General features: G+C 35.0%; 1 protein-coding gene across 1 annotated transcript in view; it reads left to right on the top strand.

The window, feature by feature from the left end:
* The window catches only part of mRpL18 (mitochondrial ribosomal protein L18), a 77,935-nt gene extending 66,762 nt beyond the window's left edge, over positions 1-11,173 (top strand). Inside the window, exons 4-5 of the mRNA XM_090410234.1 lie at positions 1,953-2,067; positions 11,028-11,173. Of these exons, the coding sequence (XP_090266360.1) occupies positions 1,953-2,067; positions 11,028-11,117 (205 nt within the window). The 3' untranslated portion in view covers positions 11,118-11,173. The remainder of the gene's footprint in view (positions 1-1,952; positions 2,068-11,027) is intronic.
* The last annotated feature ends 5,659 nt before the right edge of the window (positions 11,174-16,832 follow it).

Below are 16,832 nucleotides of genomic sequence, written 5' to 3'. Positions count from 1 at the left end.
TTGGTTACAAGGCCAAGTTTGAATTATTGGACAGACAGACAAACATTCATAGATACATGTGTGTGTGTGTGTGTGTGTGTGTGTGAGAGAGCGCACACATGTGCTATGTGAAATTCTCTATAAGTAAAGATGATTGAAACATATTTCCTTATGAGGATGTTCTTGCCTGTAGATAGCATTGTAGTTAGCCTACTTGATGAAATATAATACAGGAGTTTCTTACTAAAACACATCTTCCAATTTTGGTTCAGATTGATAGTAATTTTCCCATTTTAGACAGATTACTTATTTATTTACGAGGGTAGTCTGAAAAGTACTCGGCCTCGACTATAGATGGCAACACTACTGGCAAGATATTTTTTTTTAAGTTGGTACATCTGTCATAAGCTTCCATGTGAAATTGCAAGTCATTATATCAAGTACTTTGTTTTTTACAGCTGTCTGAAGCAAAATTGTCTGTATCCCTTGAAATGGATAAAATTGAGTATCGTGTGGTTATAAAATTCTTTGTAAAAGAAAGCTTAACGCCAAAAGAAATTCATTCGAAGTTCATAAAAAGTTTATGGGCACTCTTCTCCTTCATTTTCAACAATTAAGAAATGGGCTGCCGAGTTTAAACGTGGCTGTACCAGCCTTGAAGAGATCAGCATGAAGGACATCCGAAAAGTGTAACAACACCAGAAATCATTGATCAAGTGCATGATATGGTATTGGATGATCAGTGAGTTAAAGTGCATGAAACTGTTGAGGCTATAGGTATTTCAAAAGAAAGTGTAGGATATATTTTGCATGAAGAATTGCAAATGAAAAAGCTTTGTGCAAGGTGGGTGCTGCGCTTGCTCACAGCAGATCAAAAATGCACTTGCATGAAAATCTCTGAACATGCTTGGAGTGTTTTAACAAGAATAAAACTGATTTTGTCGGTTGTTTTATTACTATGGATGAGACTTGGATTCACCATCACACACCAAAATCCAAACAGCAGTCAAAACCTTGGACAGAAGCTGGTTGTTCAGCACCAAAGAAGACAAAGTCGGTTCCATCAGCAGGAAATGTCATGGCATCGGTGTTTTGGGATGCTAAAGGCATTTTGTTTATTAATTATCTTGAAAAGGATAAAACAATAACCGGGGAATATTATTCCGATCTTTTAACTAAACTAGACAAAAAAAATTCATGAGAAAAGACCCTGCAGAAGAAAAAAAAATCATCTTTCATGAGGACAATGCACCTGCCAATATTAGTGTTTTGGCAATGGGAAAATTAAGGGATCTACACTATTAATTGTTGGAACATCCACCCTATTCCCCAGATTTGGCTCCCTCTGACTTCTGTCTCTTCCCAAAACTAAAACTCTTCCTCGCTGGTCAGCGTTTTTCTTCGAATCAAGAGGTAATTCCATCTGTAGAGGAGTATTTGCAGATCTTGCTGAGAACCACTACAGGGACGGGATAACAGTGCCTGTGCATCTCTGGAATAAATATATTAGTCTTAAGGGGAATTATGTTGAAAAATAAAAGTAATTTTGAAATTATAAATTCGTTTTTTCATTGTTAGGCCGAGAACTTTTCAGACCACCTTCATATACTATATGATTTATTTAATACAGTTGTGATTTGTCATTTTTGTTCATCTCCCTTATTTCTGATAAAGTTACACTCATAGATGGTAAGACTGTTTTTGAAAGTCCTATACATACATAGTGTACTGCCTTCTTTTTTTTTTTTTCCTAGTAAAATTTTACCATCATTGTGTCAGGCAACTGATGTGTTAGATATTTATTGAATAATATAACTGCTGAATACTGTTGTCAAATAGCATGTGAGTGTGGCAACTCCTAGTTATTTTGAATCACTGATTTTAAGTTCAGAAGAAAGCACATTACAAGTATTATTAATAACATTGATGATTTTATGCGTATAAATTAATAATTTTGTTATTAATTTTTTCAGTACAAATGATTTGAGTGCAGCAGAAAATGTTGCCAGAGTCTTTGCCATGCGATGTTTAGAGAGTGGTATTTATTTCATATTTCATGATCCAGATGAGCAGAAAGAATCAGCCCGAGTATGCTAATTCATAATCTCATTATTAAATTTTTAATGTACAGTTGATAAATAATACATAAGCTGGTAATAGCTTTGTTGATACTCTTATATAACTTTTTAGTGATTACATAAAATGTCCCTCTCCTTCTTTCCTCTTCCTTGCTAAGTCTCAGATTAGAATTCATCTTAATCAAATAGAAATATTAATTTATATTCCCTCTTAATACTTTGTTACTTTATCTCTGTAAAATTAAAATGTTGTTAACTCGAGATTAAGGAAATGGAAAAAATGCTCCTTTTCTTGGTGACAATTTTTAAAGTTGTCTTATATATATATATATATCAGTAAGTTGCAAATTAGTGATCAAATTTCTTACTAAAGAAAGCAAGCAAGCATTGAAGTGGGAATTCAAATAATCCACAATTTATAGAGTTCATAGTGTGGTAAAATTGTAGAGTAAGTAGTTCAGTCAGTGTAATATGTCTTTCTAAATACAGAGAAGAAAAGATCCATTTAACAATGTGTGTTCTTTGGCAACTTGACATTTGTTGTGGAAAAAGCATTATTTCATTTTTAAGTTATTGATTATGAACCAATAATTTTGTAAGTTACTGTTATTAGCATCATTTTTTCAATCAGTTTCCAATACCTTCTTAGATGTGAACTCATGCTCAGAAATGAAAATCAGTCTGCAGTCAGCAGAGGTACACTGGACTGTATAATGTAACTAGAGACTGTGCATGTCCCCCTCCTCCCCATACACACACACACGTTCCCTCTAAGCTGTGTAGGTGTGTAACTACATGGTAACCGAAATACTCATGTGCACAAACTGAATTATTGCCTTGCATCTGCTGGTAGAGCTGGTCATTTGTTTTCTGTATGAAGCTATGTAGAGATGGCAATGCATATAAAAGTGGCCTATAGTCATCAGTTAGTCTACACAGCTGTAAAATAAAAATGAAATAAAAAAATTGAGGGAGTGTTAGCCACTCTGCCCATAGCCTTCAGCAGCTACTGCCATGGCACAGTTTCAGTGTTACTCACTCACTTAATAGTTTAGCATAACCTTCTGATACCAAATTTTACACAAAGTCAAAAGATTATGTAATTTGAAAATTACATTATATATGAGCAACTCTCACTATAGCAATGTTGTACAAATCACAAAGAATATTTATTATAGTGGAAGGTTTGCTAGTGAATTTCCATTTCAACAGAAATAATGCTTATGTAGCTTTGACCAAATATATTTAGTAAATTCTTTCTCTCAGGATTACACAGTGGTCAGCAATCATTGTGTAGAAATTATGGAGACAAAAACACACATGTCAGAGCAATTTTCTTACAACTAAGAAAAATAACACTTGACTTTTTGCCATTCATATGAAGGTCATCACCAAGAATATGTGTATATGAACTAAAAAAACACAAGCTACATCACACATAAGTAATCTATAGTATAATTACTTTAACTGTTTACACTAGCTTACTTCTGGTGAGGGGGAAGAGTAAAATTTAAAATATTGCAAAAAAATTTAAAGTGGAACTACATCAGTTACTAATCTATAGTCCTGTTATCTTTAGGTTCTGTCCATTGATCAGGTTTTTTGTGTTGGGCTTCTGTTATCTTATTCTTCTGCTGTTCTATACCTGGATGCTATGTGGGCTGCAGATGGGTCTTTCAGACTCTTGAAATTGCTAATTAAAGATCTTATGAACTGTTTTCATTCTTCAGAACCTGCTCATCAGAGCAAATTATGCTCTATGTTCGAGGGTGCTGATGACCCCTAGTTTTTGTGTTGGATGGTGGTATGAGTCTTTTTATGTATTGACTTGTGTATGTGTAAGTAGGTTTATGACTACAACAAAAAACAGTTCATAAGATCTTTCACAATAATGCTACCAAAGATAAGAAATATTACAAAATTACCATAGCCATACAATATGAGGTATGTGTGACTGATACCTCCCATGATGAGTATTTTGACTCCCTGAAGGTGTGATGATGATAATAATGTATTAAACTTACCTGAATTACTATTCTCGGTTTTTCAGGGAAACAATTTGTAATCTTTTTTTTAGTAGCATTATTGTGAAGGATCTTGTGAACTGTTTTTGTTCTTCAGAACCTGCTCATCAGAGCAAATTATGCTCTATGTTTGAGGGTGCTGATGACCCCTAGTTTTTGTGTTGGATGGTGGAGTGAGTCTTTTTATGTATTGACTTGTGTATGTGTAAGTAGGTTTATGGCTACAACAAAAAACAGTTCACAAGATATTATTAATAAATAAATACATACATACATAAATAAATACGTCCTACATTAATAGAGATAGGAACATCAATCCCAGTCATCAGCGGAACACAAATCGTTAAATGGAATCTCCGCAGGTCCAACTGGACTGCATTTCAGAAACAAATCGAGCAAACCATTAGAGCAATTCCACCCACTCCTAATTGCTATCCTAGATTTGTTAAACTACTCTAATCTGCAGCAAAAACCTCTATCCCTAGAGGCTACAGAAAACAATATATACCATGTTGGAGTAGAGAAAGTGAGGAACTCCTAGCCAAATATGAGGAATCTGAAGATCCAACTATTGCTAAGGAGCTCATATCAACCCTGGATAAAAACAGAAAGGAAAAATGGATCTCAACCATCAATGAACTAGATTTTGTCACATCTAGTCAGAGAAGCTGGTCGCTTCTGAGAAAATTAGGTGGAGCAGAGCCAACAACACACAAAACAACAGAGATAACTCCTGATCAAATGGCTAACCATTTATTGAAAACCTCCAAGATTCATCCCAGCTCTACCAGGAAAATTGCTGTACAAGCTTCCACCAGACAAATCCTGAACTCATACACCCAGTATCTCGGGAACAGGTACAAATAGCCTTAAAACTTACCAAGAATGGCAAAACTGCAGGAGTGGATGGTATACTCCCTGAGCTCCTAAAACATCTTGGTCAACATGGCTGGCTGCTCTTTTCTCAGAAATCATCATGACTGGTAAACCACCAAAGCTGTGGCAGGAAGCCAAAATAATTACCGTGCCCAAACCAGGGAAAGATCCAAATGATGTGAAAAACCTGTGACCTATCTCCTTGCTTTGCACCACCTTTAAGCTCGTTGAAAGAATTCTCCTTAAAAGAATTTCACTCATCAAAAGAGAACTCACGACTGAACAAGCTGGCTTCAGACCAGGAAGAAGTTGCTGTGACCAGGTCCTGGCCCTGACAACTCAAATTGAAGCAGGCTTCCAGAAGAAAAAATCTGGAGCCACTTTCATTGACCTAACATCTGCTTATGACACTGTCTGGATCAGGGGCCTCCTAAAACTAGGAAATATTATAAAAAAACTTTACAACTTTTTGATTCTATTCTCTCCAACAGAAAGATCTGGGTCCATATTGGCGGAAAAAAGAGCAGGCCTAGATTCCTTCATAACGGTCTTCCTCAGGGCTCTGTGTTATCCCCTATACTTTTTAACATCTATGTGCATGATCTACCTCATACCAGATCAAGCAAGTATATGTATGCCGATGACCTAGCGATCTTACATCAATCCACCTCCTTTACCAACCTAGAATCAACCTTGAATGCAGACCTGAACACCCTGGAAGAGTACTTTAAGCAGTGGTACGTGAAGCCAAATCCAATGAAAACAGTGTCCTCAGTATTCCACCTGTACAATGCAGAGGCGAATCGACAACTCAACCTCTCTTTCTGTGGAAAAATGGTAGAACACGAGCCTCACCCAAAATAACTTGGGGTGAGCCTGGACAGAAGCCTAACCTATAAAAGGCACATCATTAACCTCTCCAATAAAATTAAAACCAGAAATAATATCATTTCAAGGTTTGCTGGAACAACCTGGGGTTGTGGTGCAGAAGTCCTAGGGTCATCTGTACTAGCTCTTGCATTCTCTGCAGCACAATATTGTGCCCCTGTCTGAGAAAGAAGTACACATACTAACATTATAGACACCCAGCTGAACTCTACCATGTGCATAATTAGTAGGACAGTGAGAAGCACCCCTCTCTCCTGCTGCCTGTTCTATCTAACATTGCTCCACCATATGGAGAAGACAAGCCTCGATTAAGGAATTTAATAAAGCAGTGAGCAATCCACTCCTGCTCCTACATCAGACTCTCATAAACCCACCTAGTCTACGCCTCAAATCTAGAAAGCCTCTCTGGTCCATGAACGATCTCTCCTCAGCTGTGCTGCCATCAATATCTGACATATGGAGAGAACACTGGTCCAACAAACGGCTTCCAGGTAGAAGATCCTTGTGCTCTGCAGCCTGGTTTTGATCTTCCTAGGAAGATTTGCTCATCAATAAACAGGATCAGAACTAGTTAGACAGATATGGCTACCTTCTACATAAATGGGAGCTGTCCGATCACCCTTATTGTGATTGTTCTCCCGTGGCTCAGGCGATTACTCATATTGTGTACGACTGCCCAAGGCACCAATTTCACGGTGGTGGCTTACAGGACATCCACAAAGTGACAGATGAGGCCTTAAATTGGCTTTCCAGCCTGGACTTTGACCTGTAGTTGATGTGGCGGTGGTTATGGAGGAAACAGAAGATCACGGTCCTGTCTCACCACAAAGACGTTATTCTCATAGTCCTCGTCATGGAATCAACAGAACTCCTCCTCATGTTAGAAGATGATGTAATGTGAAATGGGCCCTCTCTAATGGATCAAGTTTTCTCACACAAGACACTACTCCTTAATTAAATCTAGGATACAGCTACATTTATGCGATTTTTTAACGATACTTGTGACATAATGATTAGAAATATATACACGTTAGCACAAGAATAATGTTTAATTTGCCAAATATTTTGGTCTGAATATTACTGACCGAACCATCTTCAGTGGCTACATAGGAATAGTTTTAAAAAAACAAAGTGGAATACGAACTACAACACATAGCGATATGACATCATGCGGCATGTTCTAAGTATTAGAAGATTAAACATTTTTTAAAAAAAACATAATTAAAGATATTAATTCAGAAATTCATATAATGATCTTAAATAATATTATACTGATAAGGGAAAAAAAAAAAAATTAATGTATTATCCTGATTAAACTTTCCCAAATTTTTGATATAGTTATACAATCATTATGATTCAAGTTAGGACATTGAAGTAAGGCCTCTACACTTTCTTTAAATAAACATTCAAATTTGTAGCGACATCTGTGTAGCAGGAGAGTCTTGGACCAAAGAATGTTGTGGTTTGTTTCTAATCCACTCTCTCCTGCTCTTGCAAACTTTTATTTAGAACATCTAGAAGTCCTGTTCTCATCTATATTCCTTCAACCATCCTTTTGGGTTAGATATATAGACGACATCTTTGCTATGTGGCCTCACGACAGAGACTCCTTAGCTTTCTTTTTAAGCAGTATCAATTCCTTTCATCCTCGTATAAAGTTTACCATGGAAATTGAAAAAGACAACAAGTTATCCTTTTTAGACATCCTTCTCATCCGTTCACCTTCTGGTATTCTTACAACAACAGTTTACAGAAAACCAACTTTCACAGGTCATTATATTCTCAAAGATTCTGCTCATCACCCTTGTCAAAAAACAGGAGTCACAAAATGTTTAATCTGACGAGCAAAAACTAACTGTTCAACTTCTCATTTATTACAGAAGGAACTTTCAACTATCAAACATCACATGAAACTAAATGGCTAAACTAAACTTCTCCAAAAAGAGTACACAACATCTTTTCAATTCTTACAAACCAACACAGAACAACCAAGATTTAATACGGCGAGTTCCAATTCCTTACATTTCCGGGATTTTAGAACCAATTTTGAGAATTCTAAAGAAATATGATCTAACAGCCACTTATACACCTATTAACAAATTATCCACCCAGTTTCCTTCATCTAAAGATAAACGCTCAACCTTGTCTCTACCTAGTGTGTATCAAGTTCCTTGTAATTATAATCTTTCTTACTTTGGACAAACTGGACGTTCCATAGAAAAAAGAATTCAAGAGCATCAATGATCAATTCAGCATAACAAACCTGAGAAATCTGGATTAGCTCAGCATGGATTAGAAACAAACCACAATATCCTTTGGTCCAAGGCTCTCCTCCTACACAGATGTCGCTACAAATTTGAACGTTTATTTAAAGAAAGTGTAGAGGCCTTACTTCAACGTCCTAACTTGAATCATAAAGGCTGTATATCTATATCAAAAATTTGAGAAAGTTTAATCAGGATAACACGTTATTTTTTTTATTTTTTTATCAGTATAATATTATTTAAGATCATTATATGAATTTCTGAATTAATATCTTTAATTATGTTTTTTTAAAAAATGTTTACTCTTCTAATACTTTGCAATATGACATCATGCGGCGTGTTCTATGTATGAATGATCAATTATTCGTATTCCGCTTTGTTTTTTTAAACTATTCCTATGTAGCCACTGAAGATGGTTCGGTACGTAATATTCAGACCAAAATATTTGGCAAATTAAACATTATTCTCGTGCTAATGTGTATATATTTCTAAGCTACATTTATGTTGTAAAGTGTTGTGAGAACATGCTGCCTTGTCATACCTGTTACGGTAGGACGCTAATTGCCCCTGCCTTGATTATGACAAGTTATTTTTGCTTTATTTAAGCAAAAAAAAAAAAAAAAGGAAAGACTCAGAAAGCTGGTTGTGCCTTTTATCTAATGAATTTTTATATGTTAAGATTTTCATAATTTGTTTCTGGCAATTGCGACTGTATTCTTCACTTACCAGTTTCATGTAGCCATAAGCATAACTAAATACATAAATAGGGAAACATTTGCATTATCCATCATGCATTGTTTCACACATACACATTCCACTTTATGCAACTTTTGTTTGGTACTGACTACTGTTAACCTAGTGTGAGCTTTCAAATCCAAAAACTTTGGATTTTTCAGATGTTTCCCATCAGTTGTACTAAAAGCTATCTTGCAAAATCTCAGCTTCCTGGTCCACCATAAGTAGGTTAACATTTTGATGGTTATCAGTCAGTCAGTCACTTATCACATTTCATATGATATCAACATATTATATGAATCAGTTATGATGTAGATAGGATGTAAGAGGAAAGGCATCAAAATTTTTTTTTATATCTTTTTTGATAAAAGGGACTGTTGAGACATGCATTGTATTGGTTTAAGCAGGTGATTTCTCTTAGTTATATATGCAAAAGTTAAAGAAAAAGAACATTAGAAGGTTGTCTTTGTTATTAAGTGTTGTAGTACCATCAGGATGTGAGTGAAGAGTATACAGGGACAGTGTATATGTCTACTCCAATATATACACTGTCTTTATGCCAGGTTGTTTTGGCAAAAGATCAGAGGCCACAATGTTTTTTTTTTTTTTTTTTTTTTTTTTTTTTTTTTTTTTTTTTTACATGAGGCAGATTTTCTACATTTGATCCTTTCAAAGTTAGACTTAGATTGCTGTGATTTTGCTAAAATTTTACTACAGATGTTGGCTATCATCTGATAGCCAACATCTACAGTAAAGTATATGTAGAAACAAGGAAAGATCAAGAGTGTCGTGGGAGTGATGGAGTGGTAATAGTTGTGATATTCAATTAAATGAATGGATAATTTGTGGTAAGTCATTACAACATACTTGGGTATATATTTGAACTTGTCATTGGAATTGGAAAAGGAAAGCTGTTTAAAGTTGTATATAATAGTGACTAAATAGTTTGGTTACAGAAAAAATCCTTTGAAGATAACTCAGAGTGATTTTCAGGATTTGAAAAATGGCAGAATGAGGGAGAGAGCAAAGGAATAAAAATAAGAAAATTGAAATGCTGAAAATTAGAGAGAGAAAAGAGAAAGAGATGATTTTTAATGTGGCATTTTCTGGAACGAAATGTTGGACTGAATGAATGCTCAAATACCATATTTTTGGTCAATTTTGACATTAGTTGTAGCTGCTAGTTGAGGTTCATTTAGTAATAGGAAGCTGGGATGAATAAGTAAGGATGCACATCACTGATTGTGTTTTTGTTTGAACCACGTACATTGTGAATGAAGTTTTTTTGCTGCTTAAACCACAAATACATATGATGGTGACTTTGTTGGTGAACTCATCCATAACTAACTGATGCAGGAATTATTGTATTCCTGTATCTGTTATAGTAATGGAATATGACTGCATATATATGTAGCTTAAAATTTTCATGTTGCAGTTGACTTAATTGCTTTTGTAACATCAAAACTAACTCAGTCCTAATTTATCTGCTGGCATATTCTACATACTTTCACATTCCCACTGATGTATTTCTCTTGACTATTGTTTGTCCTGCATCACTCATCCCATAAGAGTTAGATCTTGCGCATACCATTGGTTTATTCTTTAGAGGGTATGTGGTTTGTAGATGATAATGATGATAGTTTAATTATGGATGCTAAGGCTGTCTTGATGTCATTAAGTATAGAAGTGTAGTGATTGCCCTTTTTAAGATCAGGTGTCTTGTTCCACATTCATAGTACTCAGGTGCACCAAATTTAGCACGTGCTCGACCTTGCTGAATAAAATGTTAGTGAGATATTAGAATTCTTTCTGCCTTACAGCTTCAATCATTTTTGTATTTCATCTTTGATTATATTATCTTGTACTTCATATACTGTTCAGTGGTCAGTTCATATACTGCTGTGATCTGTCAAAAAAACACTACCAAATGCATAGACTGTATTCTTAAAAAATATACAAGTGATACAACTCACAAAAATCTTACTATTAATAGTTTCACACATTTTTATCTATAAAAATTAACTTTTTTATAAATGTAGTCACTGGTCATTAGATTCTATAGTCAGCTGTTAATAGTAGTGCTTCTTTCTTACAACTTAATGGAACTAGTTAACTATAAGATAATGTGTTAATGAACTTATAAATAATCTGCCTTTCTTATGTTTTGAATGTTTTTTCACTAGGTACAGTTATTTGTGAAAACACTTGAAGAAGAAGGTTTAAAAACTGAAGAGCTAAAACATATACCTCGGAGATATGCTTTTGACTTGTGAACATATTTTCATTTGTAAATAATAGTTATAAAATAAAAAAAGACTGAGTTATTATATTTGTCGAATTTTTCTTTCTCATTGGGAAACATCAATTCATAATTTTTCAGATGCTCTGATTAAACAGAACTTCAAAACATAAAAAGGAAGGACAATAAATGTCAATTTTTTATAAATATCTTATAAATACTAAGGAGGTAAACAATGTTTTTCTTGAGCAACTCTTGAAACACTGTTTTCAAATCTTTAAAAATATACCATAATTTCTACACTCCACTAAAGATAACTTAACTGCACTGGTTTTTCAGTTGTCTTATATGCACTTTTCTTGATGTTAATCAGATTGATAAATCCCCGAAACCAGATTCAAGAACATCAAGATTTCATGTGTTTCTTTCTTAAGAAGTGGGCAATCTCGTATAAAGATCCTGATTTCAACAAGAAGCATGAAATCAATTTAGAAAGGTGTGATGCTGTGAAGGCTTTAATACAGTTATTTTGTTTAAATAATAAATCCTCTAACACCTTTACTCTGCAACTAGGTTCTATCATTCTTCCTTTGCTAATAGTGAGATCAGGTATTCAATATACCAAGACTTTCAAGAGTGAGAGTATGGCATACCACTGCATGGACCTAAATCCTAACATTGTATGATTGTCTGTAATATATATAATTTATTTATAATCCTTGCTTAGTGTTATAAATCTTCAGTTATTTGCTATCAAACTATGAATGCCATCACAACCACTGTTTATTGTTGTGTAAACATTAACTTTAGACCAAAAAATACTCTTAATACAGTGAGCATAGTCTCATCACAGCAGATAACTTTTTTCCACTTCTCAGATATATACAGTGTTTTTTTTGTACCACCGACATCCCATAACTTCTTGCTTATAGCTGACAGGAGTGAAACTCCATGAGGTCATCAGCTACTGTACTTCATCTGCTGACATGGTTGGATGCTTTGAATTGTAGACCATTTTTGATAATCGCCAGGCACTTTTTATGTGTGAATATCGTACCAGGATCTTCACATATAAAAAGTGGCAGTTTTTGTGAAACGATATCTGACAGAAAATGACTATAGATTACAAGGATGAAGTGCATACCTGTTCCTACTTGGGTGGTTGGATATACACCAGCCCATTATTTGTGGATGAACAGTGGTATCCCTGAAATTTAAGATGTTTTGTTTCATTGCCTCCTATCCCTTTTAGTCACATAAATGTGGAAGATATGTCCTATTTGTTTTTGAAGTCAATATCACTTTATACTAACAATACTATGTGTGGATATTCCAGTCACAATATTATAGTTTGAATATCGTTAGAAGAAAAAATAGGCAGGGGGTGTAGTCGGGCCAGGGCGACATCCTGGTACTTTTTTAAAACTATAAAAATTACTTCATTATAATAAATTATAAGAATTATAATAATGAAACTTATAAAAAAATAGCAGCTTGCCACTCTTGCATTTTCATTTCAGAAAACAAGGCAATCTCTCTGCCATGTGGCTGTCACAATAATAATAATAATGCTGCACTTCATGCTCTTGATTTTTGTTTCCAAGGTAGAGCCCTGGCACTATTTCTTTTAGGACTGTATCCCTGAAAATAGACTGAAACATTGAAAACATCAACTGTATCCTGAATGATGAACCTATAGAACAAGTAAAACATTTCAGCTATTTAGGCACAATTTTTAGTGAAGATGATAAATTAAATATGGAAATAGACAACAGAATTAGTAAATCTGGTATGATAGGAAGTCAGTTGAATAAATTCATATGGAATAAGAAAGAAATTAGTCAAAACACTAAATTAGCTGTATACAAGATAGTGTTGAAACCAATTTTAATTTATGGAGTCTTAGAACTGGGTTAGAAAAAAAAAAAACACTTAATGAAATACTGGAGATCTCTGATATGAGAGTTCTGAAAATCATTAGTGGAGTGAACAGATGGCATCAATGGCAGTATCACATTAAAAATGATATTAGGAAAGACTTTGCTATTGTTAGCATTCAGGAATGTGTTAGTAGAGCTAATCTCAAGTGGTATGGTCATTTGAACAGAATGGGAGAGGAAAGATTAGCAAAACAAATGTTTATAAGGGCAGTAAGAAACTGGAAGTATCTAATTATATGCCAGTTTGTGTTTCATTAATCTTGGAGAAATTAGTGAGAGACCACATACAGCATTTGGCAGATGAGGGTAATGTTATCTCTGAGCGTCAACATGGATTTGTTCAGGGCTCACTCTTGCTTTACTAATATGATTGCCTTTTATAATAAAGTGACAAGAGCAGTTGATGAGGTGGAAAGACATATATGTACTTCTATTTTTTTGGATTTTGCAAAGGCATTTGACAGGGTGCCACATAATTTGTGCAATGCAGCAAAATGAGAAGTCTTGAAGTTTGGGATACGTTGATTGCAGGAGCCGTACTGGAGGAAGTAGGGGAGACAAGAGATCTGGGGTTGATGATTGATAGAAAACTGAAATTCAGGGAGCATATTTCAAAGGTGGCGAAGGTAACCCAGAGGATTGCTGCAATACTAAGAAGAATGCTGACCTGCAGAGATAAAAGAGTTATTGTTCCATTGTATAAGACCATGATCAGACCACACTTAGACTGTTCTCAAATTTGATGCCCAGGATTTGAAGGGGATAAATTAACTGTGGAAAGGGTACAGAGGCAGATAAAGATGGTTTCAGGACTGTACAATGTTAGTTATGAGGATCGGCTCAGGGAATCGGACTGCAGAGTTAGGTAGATAGAAAAGGAGAGGTGATATGATTGAGACTTAAACTGTTGAGAGGTAGTTACAGGGTTGCATTAGGGAGTTTTTTCGCTTCGTGGAACAGCCCGAAGGAGCGATAACAAGAGGCCATTCCTGGAAGTTACAAAAGGAAGCTGTGAGCAAGAGGATGAGGAGTGGTTTCTTTACGTGGAGGGTGGTTGAACCATGGAATGCATTGCCTGATAGAGTGCTGAGAGCAAGAACGATCAATGAGTTCAAGTAGTGGTATGATAGACTTGTGTTTCGTATGAAGGACCTAAACTGATGAGTCTCTTGACTCCACAGAGGCTCGAATAATAATAATTATTATTATTATCAGCAAGAAAAAGACCAAGATTTAGATGGATTGATATAGTAAAAAGTGCTTTAAAAGACAGAAATATCATCATCATCAAATTCCTGACATGTACCCTCAAGGGGAGTATAGGATATGATAGTACTACATGAAAAATTTACATCATTACTTACTTCCTATCTACAATTTTCCTCCAAATCAGTCTGTTACATGTCAAGACTCCAACATTATCAGATCTTATATTTCTATCGTCTAAGGCACTTTGTACCATATCGATCCACCTATATCCTTGGTCTTCCTCTGGGTCGTTTTCTTGCCAAACTGGCAGAGAACATTTGTTTTGCTAATCTTTCCTCGTCCATTCTGTTTAAGTGACCATACCAGATTATCTCTGCTAATGCATTCCTGGATGCTGACAATGTCAAGTTCTTTCCTAATATCCTCGTTTTTAATATAATATTGCCATTGATGCCACCTGTTCATGTCTCTTATCTTTCTCAGGACTCTCATATCTGTGGTCTCTAGTCTTTGGTTAAGTGTTTTACTTCTAACCCAGCTCTCAGATCCATAAATTAAAACTGGTTTGAACACTGTCTTGTATACAGCTAATTTAGTGTTCCAACTAATTTCTCTCTTATTTCATATGAATTTATTCAATTGACTTCCTACCATACCAGCTTTTTTAATTCTGTTGTCTATTTCCATATTTAATTTACCATCTTCACTAAAAATCATGCCTAAGTAGCTAAAATGTTTTACTTCTTCCACAGGTTCCCCATTCACAACACAGTTGACATTTTCAACAATTCTACCTATTTTCATTGTCTTTGTCTTTTTAATGCTGACCATCATACCATATCTATTACAACAGTTATTCAATTTAGTCAGAGAATCTTGCAGACTTGTAGCGGATTTATTTAGAAGTATAACATCATCCGCATAAAGCAAAGAGCTGACATTAACATCTCCAATTTTGATATCATGTTTAATACCACATTCCTTCATTATGTGATCCATATAGATAATGAATAACAGAGGGGATAATGTACATCCTTGTCTCACACCAGATTTAACATTAAACCATCTTCCTGTACTTCCTTCAATTCTAACTTTTATCTTTTATCTTTCCCCCCTGTTTTCATATCACCTCTATTCTCTAACTCCTTTTACAGCACTTTTTCCTCCATTTCTAAGCTTCTTCAACAACCTCCAGAATATCTTACCACTTTCTTGATATTTATTTTTTATGTTCTTGCTAAAGTCCTCCCATGACTTTTGTTTAGCTGGTTGTACACAGTGTTTAGCTTTCTTACATTTGTCTCTGTATTCTCTAAGAGCAAAAGCTGACTTATTTGCAGTTACTTTTGATATGCTTTCTTCTTTTCCTTCACTACCTCTTTAACTTCCTGTGTCCACCATGGAGTTCTGATTTTTCTATCCTTGCAGACAACCTCACCACATGCCCCTGTGGCTGAATCAATCGGGGTTTTCTTCAAGGCCTGCCACCGAATCTCCAAGGTTTGGTTCCTGTTCTCAAACTCTTTCATTTTTTCTTCATGTATATTTTAGTCTACAGTTCACATCTGAGAGCTGTTTAACTTTTATTTGCTTTGAAACTTTCTTTCATGTTGTTCTTGTCAATATGGAATTCAGTTTTATCCTGCTCAAGACTTTGTTCAGTATCCAGATTAGATACCCAACAGGGTGCACCACGAGAAGGTGAGGATTGGACATTATGTCAGAAGCCCTGGTCGGTTCTCTGCATTCCTTTAAAGGCTATGTGGAGGTCTCCTCTCAGTTATACAGCTTTGACCCTTAAGCACTCCTTAAGGCAGAAATATAAGATCTGATAATATTGGTATCTTGAGAGAGAAAAATGAACTGGTAGAAAAATTGATCAGAAGTTACTAAATGGCATACCTTTCTCATGTAGTACTATCATAATTTTCCTGTACACCCCCCTGAGGGTACATATCAGGAATTTGATGATGTAATAAAAGTTAATATTTGCTTAAATTCAAATGAAATGTTTTTTCAGTTGATTTTACTCTGGAACCACTCTTTAAATCTCAGTGTTCCTTACATCACAAATATAAACATCTGGAAGACCAAACAGTAAACAAGGAAATGCATAGGAGATCTCCCAAAAGTAGAACATTTTATAAAGTTTTTCCAGCAAAAGATATATTAACTAGTTTCGTATGGAGGATGAAATGTATGCAATAGATCCAAAAAAATAGTAAACACTTATTAGGTGGCTATGTTTTCTGTAATAATAGACTTGTGGCATCAATAGAAGAAGAAAAGAAAAACTTACTACTCAGAGCACAGCTGAATTACCAGGAACCACCAGCAAGTTAAATAAAATCTCATCTAAATGTAAAGAAGCAAAATCACATTGGATAAATCAAAAAGCAGATGTTTCAAATATTTATCATAATACAAAATTAATAATATATAGTATAATAAAATAATTTTAAAAAAATACAAACCTATACTACTAAAAATAAGAGCCTGTGTAGCTCAGTGGATGTGGCGTTTGCACACCACGGCGCTTGGCCGCACGAAAGAAGACTTGGTTTCGAGTCTAGTCAGCGACTAGAGGAAATTTTTCTAAG

The sequence above is a fragment of the Typopeltis vanoorti genome, chromosome 20, assembly GCF_054136105.1.
Source record: "Typopeltis vanoorti isolate ZY-2024b chromosome 20, IOZ_Tvanoo_1.0, whole genome shotgun sequence".
In the NCBI taxonomy this organism is placed as follows: domain Eukaryota; kingdom Metazoa; phylum Arthropoda; class Arachnida; order Uropygi; family Thelyphonidae; genus Typopeltis; species Typopeltis vanoorti.
The sequence above is the reverse complement of the archived record's forward strand: the minus strand, read 5'-3'. Positions and strand labels throughout refer to the sequence as shown.